The 9,646-nt window shown below is 49.0% G+C and overlaps 1 protein-coding gene across 1 annotated transcript; it reads left to right on the plus strand.

The window, feature by feature from the left end:
• Positions 1-8,106: 8,106 nt before the first annotated feature.
• LOC309721095 (olfactory receptor 4B13-like) lies at positions 8,107-9,033 on the plus strand (the record flags this gene model as incomplete). The annotated part of the gene is made up of 1 exon (XM_082558449.1): positions 8,107-9,033. One exon carries the CDS (start codon positions 8,107-8,109, stop codon positions 9,031-9,033), a length of 927 nt encoding a protein of 308 aa, XP_082414575.1.
• Positions 9,034-9,646: the final 613 nt, after the last annotated feature.

The raw sequence follows: 9,646 nt of genomic DNA on the forward strand, positions 1-9,646 counted from the left end.
ACACACAGTGAAATGTAGCCTGACACGCTCCTCGACATGTGCAAAAATTGGGGGGGGGGGGGGGGGGGGGGGGTAGAGGAAGAACATTATATATATATATATATATATAGTATATACATTGGGTGAATGTGCAGTAGTAGCAGCAAGCAGGTGAATTCTGTACATTAATATGAATAGACATCTGACTATTTTACAGGATAGACAATATAAACATATTTAAAATTAAAGGAATTTGAAATGTACATTGTGCCTTGGTTTAGTGTCTGGAAGAGTCCTGACTCAGTCAATTATAGATGATGTGAGAGGGCGGGTGTGTGTGTTTAGGGCACGGATGGCTTGGGGATAGAAGCTCCTCTTGAGTCTCTCTGTCCTTGCCCGGAAGATGCGGAACCTTCTACCAGATTGCAGAAGTTGGAACAGTTTGTTGCCAGGATGGGACGGGTCCTTCAGTATCTGCTCTAGTCCGGCATCTCCTGGTGTAGGTGTCCTGAAGCGGGGGGAGAGCAATCCTGCAGCAGCGTTCTGCTGTACGGATCACTCTCTGGAGAGCTTTTTGGTCCTTCACACAGCTGTTCCCAAACCACGATGTCATGCTCTGTGTGAGGATGCTCTCCACAGCGCCTGTATAGAAAATCCTGAAGATCTCTGGAGAGACCCTGAACTTCCTCAGTTGTCGTAGGTGGTACAGGCGCTGCCTAGCCTTTTTGGTCTGGACCTGAATGTGGGCAGCCCATGTCAGGTCTGAGGAGATGTGGACACCGAGATACTTGAAGGACTGCACCCTCTCCACTGGAGCTCCATTGATGATAATGGGCTTGTAGTCTCTGTGCTGACTGCTTCTGAAGTCCACCACCAGCTCCTTGGTCTTGCCGACGTTGAGCTGGAGGTGGTTGTCCTGGCACCACGATGCCAGATTCTTCACTTCATCCATGTAGGCCGCCTCATCGTTGTTGGAGATGGCACCCAGCACCACTGTGATGATATGAGTGAGGGTTTATTTACAGGTGACAGTGGCAGAAACAGACAACGAAGCATGAGAAAACAACTGAAGAAACCTAAACTGGGAGAACTAAATGACAAACCTGAGAGCATACAAAAGGTGTGTGGGGCAGAGAGACGCAGAGACAGGAACGAAACACCATAGAACGCAGACGAGCCGACAACGAACACAGACCGACACCCACTAAATATACACACACAAGGTAATCGGGTAATCACACACAGGAGGGAAGAACAGCTGAACCCAATACACATGATGAGCGGAGGAGACAAGCTGAACACAATGACAGACAGACAGAGACCTTCAGAACAAAACAGGAAATCTAGAACCCGAACCGGACACAAGAGGGGAGGACACAGAATAACTAGAACAGAGGAAAATAATCACAAAACACAAAACGCTGGGTCAACGACCCAAGACCATGACAGTACCCCCCCCTCCAAGGGCTGGCTCCAGACAGCCCAAAACAAAAACAGACGACCAACCCAGGGCGGGCGGCGGGGGGTCCAGGACGGAGGGACCAAAACCAAACAAAAAACAAGCTCCAGTGATCCAAAACAATTGTCCAAAACACAACACACACTGGAGTCCCTGAACAGGGTCCCAAAACATAGTTCAGGAGGCCGGCCCGGAGGCTGACAACTCAGGAGCCTAGAACAGTTCATCTACGGGGGCCGACCATGTGGAAGGCAGTGGCGGCGACGGGGAAACAGTTCAGGCGGCTGACCGTGCGGACGGCAACGGCGGCGATGGAGAAACAGTTCAGGCGGCTGACCGTGCGGACGGCAACGGCGGCGATGGAGAAACAGTTCAGACGGCCGACCGTGCGGACGGCAACGGCGGTGATGGGGAAACAGTTCAGGCGGCCGACCGTGCGGATGGCAACGGCGGCGGTGACACAAGTCCGGAGGCCGGCCGCGCGGAAGGTAGCGGCGCAATTCGGGAGGTCGTCCATAGTAGCGATGATGCCCAACAAGCGGCCTGGCAGATGACCGCCGATGTCGAGGCGGCATTTTGGGACCCAAAGGCTGCGTGGCCCCCGCAGCACCAGGCAAGGCAGAGGCTGAAGCGGAGGCTGGACCAGACGTGGCTAAAGCTGGACGAGGCGAAGGTGAAGCTGACTCGGAGGCTGGACCAGGCGAGGATGAAGCCGGAGCTGGACCCGGCGAGTATGAAGCCGGAGCTGGACCCGGCGATGATGAAGCCGGAGCTGGACCCGGCGACGGCGTGGGTGAAGCTGGACCAGGCGACGGCGTGGGTGAAGCTGGACCAGGCGACGGCGAAGCTGAGGCTGAGGCTGCAGCTGGCGAGGATGAAGAGGCTGCAGCTGGCGGCTGGACGGGCTCCTCAGGCCCTCCAGCTGACGAGGCAGGAAGCTGGCTAGGTTCTCCTGAACCTCCAGCTGACGAGTCTTGGGGCTGGACGGGCTCGTCGGGCCCTCCAGCTGACGAGGCAGGTTGCTGGATGGGCTCGTCGGGCCCTCCAGCTGACGAGGCAGGAGGCCGGAGCGGTCCCTCGAACCCTCCAGCGGAGACAGTCACTGAACCAGTGGGCACAGGGGCCCCAGGAACACACAGGACAGAACCAGCAGGTGCGGGGACCTCTGGCAGGCACAGGACAGAACCAGCAGGTGCGGGGACCTCTGGCAGGCGCAGGACAGAACCAGCAGGAACACGGGCCTCTGGCAGGAACAGATCGGAACCAGCAGGCACACGGGCCTCTGGCAGGGACAGATCGGAACCAGCAGGAACACGGGCCTCTGGCAGGAACAGATCGGAACCAGCAGGCACACGGGCCTCTGGCAGGGACAGATCGGAACCAGCAGGCACGGTGGCCTCTGGCAAACACAAAGCAGACTGCAGCTGCACCGAGCATTGACTCAGCTCAGGCAGCGACAGCCGGGTGCAGTCCTCAGCTCGCTTCTTAACCTCCAGGGGTCCAGAGTCTGCTGAGGGCTAAAACCCAGCCTCTGGGGAGGCCCTGGAGTGCATCTCAGTCTCAGAACTGGCCAGCTCTTGAGGAATTTTTACAGGATTGTTATTAGGTTTGTCTCTCTGCTTAGAATAAGAAGTTGTTGAACCGTCCTTTATGGATTGAACTGTCATGGCTTGCTGTACCGGAGGAGTTGGTGAAGATGATGGCTGAATAGGTGGCTGAGCTGATAATAAGGCTGATGAGTCTTCTACCAACTGAGCTATTGACTGGGCTATGGATTGTAACATGGTTTGTAGTAAGTCTGGCTGTGGTAATGACTGAGCTATGGGTCGTGAGGCTGAATGTGGTGGAGGTGGCGACAGGGCTACCGACCGGGCGGCTAACTGAGCTTGAGGCCGGGCGGCTAACTGGGCTTCAGGCCGGGCGGCTAACTGGGCTTCAGGCCGGGCGGCTACGGTCTCAGGAAACACATTCTTGTAAATGACAGTTGCAGGCGAGCCAGGGAAAACACCATTATCCTCACTTGCTGCACAGAAAACGGCCCCAGAATAAACAGTCCTTAAATTGGAAAGCTCGTGATTATTGTATCTGTTACTCACCACAGCCGGCAACTCAGACGTCTCGGGGTCCGGCTGTGGCGATGGGCGTCGGCGGCGTGATCGCCGTTTCCCTTTTAATGACAGCTCAGATCGGCCGGGCAATTCCACATCCGGCGGGCCGTGCAAAACCTTCACCGCCGGGTTGGGTTGGGAAGCGGTAGCGGCTGGAGGGTGGAGGTGAAGTTCGTTAAGAATGAAGTCTTGTGCGAGTGGGTGAAGAGAGTCCAGTAGCCAGGGGTGAGCAGAGATTAACTGCTGTAGCCTGGCTTCTACAGCGCGGTGTAATTCCTCTCCCTCACGTTCGAGCCACAGATTGACCAATCGTGAGACAGAGTCGATTAATTCCTCCCGAAACACCTGGGAGGGTGCGGATGCTGCTGGGTCCATGTTTAGTCGGCTCATACTGTCACGGCTGGCGGGGTGAGCCGTGTGGTGTTGGAGGAAAAGGAGGACCCAAAATGCAGGCAGCCGACTGATGATATGAGTGAGGGTTTATTTACAGGTGACAGTGGCAGAAACAGACAACGAAGCATGAGAAAACAACTGAAGAAACCTAAACTGGGAGAACTAAATGACAAACCTGAGAGCATACAAAAGGGGTGCGGGGCAGAGAGACGCAGAGAGAGGAACGAAACACCATAGAACGCAGACGAGCCGACAACGAACACAGACCGACACCCACTAAATATACACACACAAGGTAATCGGGTAATCACACACAGGAGGGAAGAACAGCTGAACCCAATACACATGATGAGCGGAGGAGACAAGCTGAACACAATGACCGACAGACAAAGACCTTCAGAATAAAACAGGAAATCTAAAACCCGAACTGGACACAAGAGGGGAGGACACAGAATAACTAGAACAGAGGAAAATAATCACAAAACACAAAACGCTGGGTCAACGACCCAGGACCATGACATTTAGGGTCCGGCAAGTCTTCTCTGCAATGTTCTGGTGAAGAATATCCAAGATAACTGTGTAGTCTGTATGACTGGGTTGAAGCTGGAAGCTGGAGTAGAGCGTGAGAGTTCAGCGCTGGTTGTGAGTTCTCTTGACCCTGTCGTAATTCCCCATATTGTTTTTCTGACACACGAGATGACCACATTTCCCTGCTTACCTTTTCTGCTATTGCTGCTTCAAATACATTGGCTTCAGCGAGCGCAGCTTCTGCTTCCTTTTCTTCTTTTAGTGCTTCTAATGAAGCACTTAACTCTGCTTGCTTCATTTTCACCTCAATCTCCCGTCATGTAAACTCTGCTCTGGCACGTGCTGCTTCGGCCTTTGCCCGTGCTTCGACTGCTGCTTTGGCGAGTGAACTGCGGGATCTGGATGTTGATCCAGAGCAGGTGGACCTCCAGCTGCTCCTCCTCTGCTGACAGCATAGTCGCGTCTGGGTCAGATGTCTGGGAGACTGCCTCCTGAAGTAGCTGTTTCGCCACTCTTTTTAATATTCTGCCCTCGCACTTAACTAGGCAGACAAACAACCACCATCCCATGTAGAAAAAACCACACCGTTGTTCCTTTCTGGTGGATTTATTTGATTGGATGCATAACATGGCTTTGTTGAAATACATGAATGGATGAATGGTAAAACTGTAAACAAACACAAAATATCCCGTGTGAGCTGATATAAGCAAACATTCTTACAATTAGAAGATGCTATGACCTGTTACTATGCAAAGCAAAGCAGAACGAAACAAGCTAACGTTAGCGGTTAGCTAGCGCTAATTAGCGTCTAGGCTAATGACTAATAAAGCACATCATTGAGTGAATTTATTTTCTCAAAATATCACAAACAACACACGGCAGTTAGTGCTGAACATTCACTGGTAAAACACAACATTACTGCCAACTGCCAACTACTGTTAGCATGTGTTAACATGGGTCAGATGACAGGAGGCAGAGTTCAGGAGTCTGACAGCTGTGGGGAAGAAGCTGTTCCAGTACCTGGTGGTCTTAGTCTGGAGGCTCCTGTAGCGCCTCCCAGACGGCAGGGGGTGAAGAGTCCATGTGATGGGTGACTGGGGTCTTTGATGATTTTCCCAGCCCTTTTCAGACACCGCTTGCTGTAGATGTCATTTGTGGCAGGAAGTGGTGCTCCGGCGATGCGCTGGGCAGTTTTCACGACCCTCTGCAACACCTTCCGGTCCGAGGCAGAGCAGTTCCTGTACCAGACTGTTATACAGTTGGTTAGGATGCTCTCGATGGTGCAACGATAGAAGTTCACCAGGATGTCTGAGGACAGGTGGTTCTTCCTCAGAGTCCTCAAGAAGAAGAGGCGCTGGTGAGCCTTCTTGACCAGCTTGGAGCAGTTGGTCGTCCAGATGAGATCCTCGGAGATGTGGACTCCCAGGAACTTGAAGCTGCTCACACGCTCCACAGCCGTCCCCTTAATGTGGATGGGTGGATGTGGGTGCGCATTCCTCCTGTAGTCCACGATGAGCTCCTTGGTCTTCTCGGTGTTAAGCAGCAGGTTGTTTCTGTCGCACCACTCAGCCAGACGATCCACCTCCTCCCTGTAGACGGCCTCATCGTTGTCACTGATGAGGCCAATCACCGCGGTGTCATCTGCAAACTTAATGATGGTGTTGGAACCATCAGCAGGTCTGCAGTCGTGGGTGAAGAGGGAGTAGAGGAAAGGGCTCATCACACAGCCTTGTGGTACACCGGTGTTCATTGTGATTGTAGATGAGCAGCGGTTATCCAGCCGGACATGTTGGGGGCGGTTGGTCAGGAAGTCCAGTAACCATTTGCACATGAGGGAACTGATGCCCAGGTCTGTCAGTGTCCTGATGAGTTGTGAGGGGTGGATTGTATTGAACGCTGAACTGAAGTCTATAAACAGCATTCTGGTGTAGGTGTTGTTGTTGTCCAGGTGTGAGAGGACAGAGTGCAGTGCGATGGAGACTGCATCCTCTGTGCTCCTGTTCTGACGGTATGCGAATTGGTGGGGGTCCAGAGTGGGGGGGAGAAAGGATTTGAAGTGTGCTAGTCGGGCTGCCACAAACGATTATTTTGATAGTCGACTAGTCACCGATTATTTTTGCGATTAGTCGACTAATCAGATCATCATCCATTGGACGTACAACGTACAGCTTATTGCACCAGCAGAATCTGCTCTTATATAACTATCATTAGCTTACAGCTTTAAGTGTTTAAGGTGCTAACTAAAAATAAAGACAAGATGATAGTTTATTAAAGTTTAATGAAGTTTGCAGATTGTTTCGGTGAAGTTTAATAAACTCCTTGCTATCTAAAATATAACAGGACACCGGAGTAAACTCTGGAGCATCTCACACTTCTGATAATCAGCTGTCTGCTTGTGGTTTATTCAGCTGTGTAAAAACGATAACTTTAATCTCAGCCAAACCGATTTACTCAGGAACAAATAAAATACTAAAAAAAACAAACAATAACATTGTTAAGTTATCTAAGTGACTCATATATCATGTTTAACCTGAGTAGCGAAAGACGGCGGTGGGTTTGAAAACGATTTGCCGGGAGTCTGGTGTTCTCACGGCGCTAGTTAGCCTTGCCCCCGGCTAACTATCGAGCTAGTGGGTAACAGACGTCTCCGAAAACGTTGGAGCGCTTTTGAAAATATGTGGTGTCTTGATAAACTGAGCAGATATTTGAGGTTTACACAGCTACATTCTCGCCTGAAAATATGTTAATCGTTTATTTTGTGACCCAGAAAGAATAATAAGAGTAATATTAAAACTAACTAGCTGCCGCCATTGTTGGAAACTGAGCTGGGCTGCGCTATGAATTCTGGGACACAGCTGCTTCTTCTTCTTCTTCTTCTTCGGGGTTTAACGGCAGCTGGCATCCTTGTACATGCAGTGCTGCCATCTTCTGTTTCAGTCCGTTATTACACTCTTAAATCCTACTACTTATTCCTGCGTCTTTTGGGATCTTACAAAGCTTCAAACGACGCGTCGACTATTAAATCAGTCGTCGACAATTTTGATGGTCGACGTAATCGTGACTAGTCGACTAATCGTGGCAGCCCTATGTGCTAGGACCAGCTGCTCTAAGCACTTAGTGATGATGGGGGTGAGTGCTACTGGGTGGTAGTTGTTGAGGCTTGATGGGTTGGAGTTTTGGGGTATGGGGACGATGGAGGAGGATTTGAAGCAGGCTGGTACCACAGCGTGGTTGAATATGTCTGTCAGCAGTCCTGCAAGCTCGCCAGAACACGCCCCCCCCCCCCCCCCCCCCCCCCCCCACACACACACACCCCTCTCTACAGGCAGCTTTATAAGAAGCTGCCTGTAGAGTGGACAGGAGCCAAAGCACAGCAGGCTAATGATCAAAACCACACATCACAAATCTTTTGTGACTTATTTCTGAACTAACCTTTATTTACTTTTTAACTTGCCTGAAAATGAAACTCTTCAGTGTTATTACACTCACTTATCTTCCTTTGTAGTTGATATTTAGGTTGCATGATGGCCCATTTCACTCCAACTTTAAACATATTTAATTTTTCACTTCTATAACAAAAGATAGTTTAATAAGTTTTTTAGATGAACCAGTCAATTGTTCTAAATCCAAAGAACAATCATGATAAACACCACACAGGTCTCCTTTTTTACCCTTACTGGCTATTTTGACACAGGACATGTAACTAACTTGTGCTTCTTTGTTATTCTTGCTTTATATTTTTTCATTGTAGGTTCCAATGTCCTGCTGATTGTGGTTATCTGTGTGAACAGAAGCTTACATGAACCTATGTACATGTTTCTGTGCAGCCTGTTTGTGAATGAGCTGTATGGTAGTACAGGGCTGTTTCCGTCCCTCCTGGTTCAGATCCTCTCTGATGTTCACACTGTTTCTACCGGTATCTGTTTCCTGCAGGTTTTCTGTGTTCATATATATGGGGCTGTAGAATATTTAAATTTAGCCATCATGTCTTACGACAGGTACCTTGCTATCTGCTGTCCTCTGCAATACAACACACATATGACATCAAAAAAAATCGCCATACTTATAGCTGCAACGTGGTTCTATCCTTGTTTTGCAATGGCTCCCTTATTATATTTGACCTCACGTTTGCAGCTGTGTGGAAACACAATTTATAAAGTATACTGTGACACACACTCTATTGTGAAGTTGGCATGCTCAGACACCACTGTGATCAACTTGTATGGCCTCCTTGCTACTTTTAGCATGATCTTTGGTGCTTTGCTTTTCATTCTTTACACCTACATGAAGATTCTGCTGGTTTGTTTTTCTGGTTCTGATCAGACGAGACAGAAGGCTATCAGTACCTGCACGCCTCACCTGGCTTCCATATTGAACTTTTCCTTTGGAGCCAGCTTTGAAATTTTACAGAGCAGATTTAATATGAAAAATGTGCCAAACATGCTGCGCATATTTTTATCATTATATTTTCTTACATGCCAGCCGCTCTTCAATCCTGTGATGTACGGCCTGAAAATGACCAAAATCCGCAACATCTGTAAAAGCCTGATAACAAACATAAAATAGTTGTGTGTACTTTGTCATCCCAGTTTACCCATTAATGTACATTTAGTGCCTAATGCATGTTCCATGTCTGTACTTTAGTATACGAGACAGCATTGCAATCAGTATTTTACATGTCCTGATCATTTTTAGCACACTGAATGAAGTTAGATCTTCACGGCAATCTTTGAGAAAATGTATCGTACTATGAAAAATCTGATTTCTGAGTAACTTGGACATAGCATTACTCCACAGGATTTAAATGTGCAAAGGTATCTTTGAAGAGTTTGAACTTTAAGCCACAGTCAGTGGAAATTCAAAAAGAGGAAATTCAAGGCTATCATTATCCTCATAGGAGAGACTTAGCAACAAACTCTAAAATACAAACATAAAGTAAATTGCTGTTTGCTCATCATGTTTTGACTGACAATTAGTAGTAAACATGCGAGGCGTTAGTTGCCTAAGTAACCTTATCATTTGTTTATCAACTTTATCATGGCCTAACCAGCAGTATCCTTTACTCCCACTGGTAGCTACTTTAAACACTCAACTCACAGCTGCATTTAACTCAGTCTGTGGTTACATCATTGCTAGTCTCATCCTGAATGTTCACTCCTTAATCTCTCAACATCCACTA

The sequence above is a fragment of the Aulonocara stuartgranti genome (genome assembly GCF_965226115.1).
Source record: "Aulonocara stuartgranti genome assembly, chromosome: 14".
Lineage (NCBI taxonomy): Eukaryota > Metazoa > Chordata > Actinopteri > Cichliformes > Cichlidae > Aulonocara > Aulonocara stuartgranti.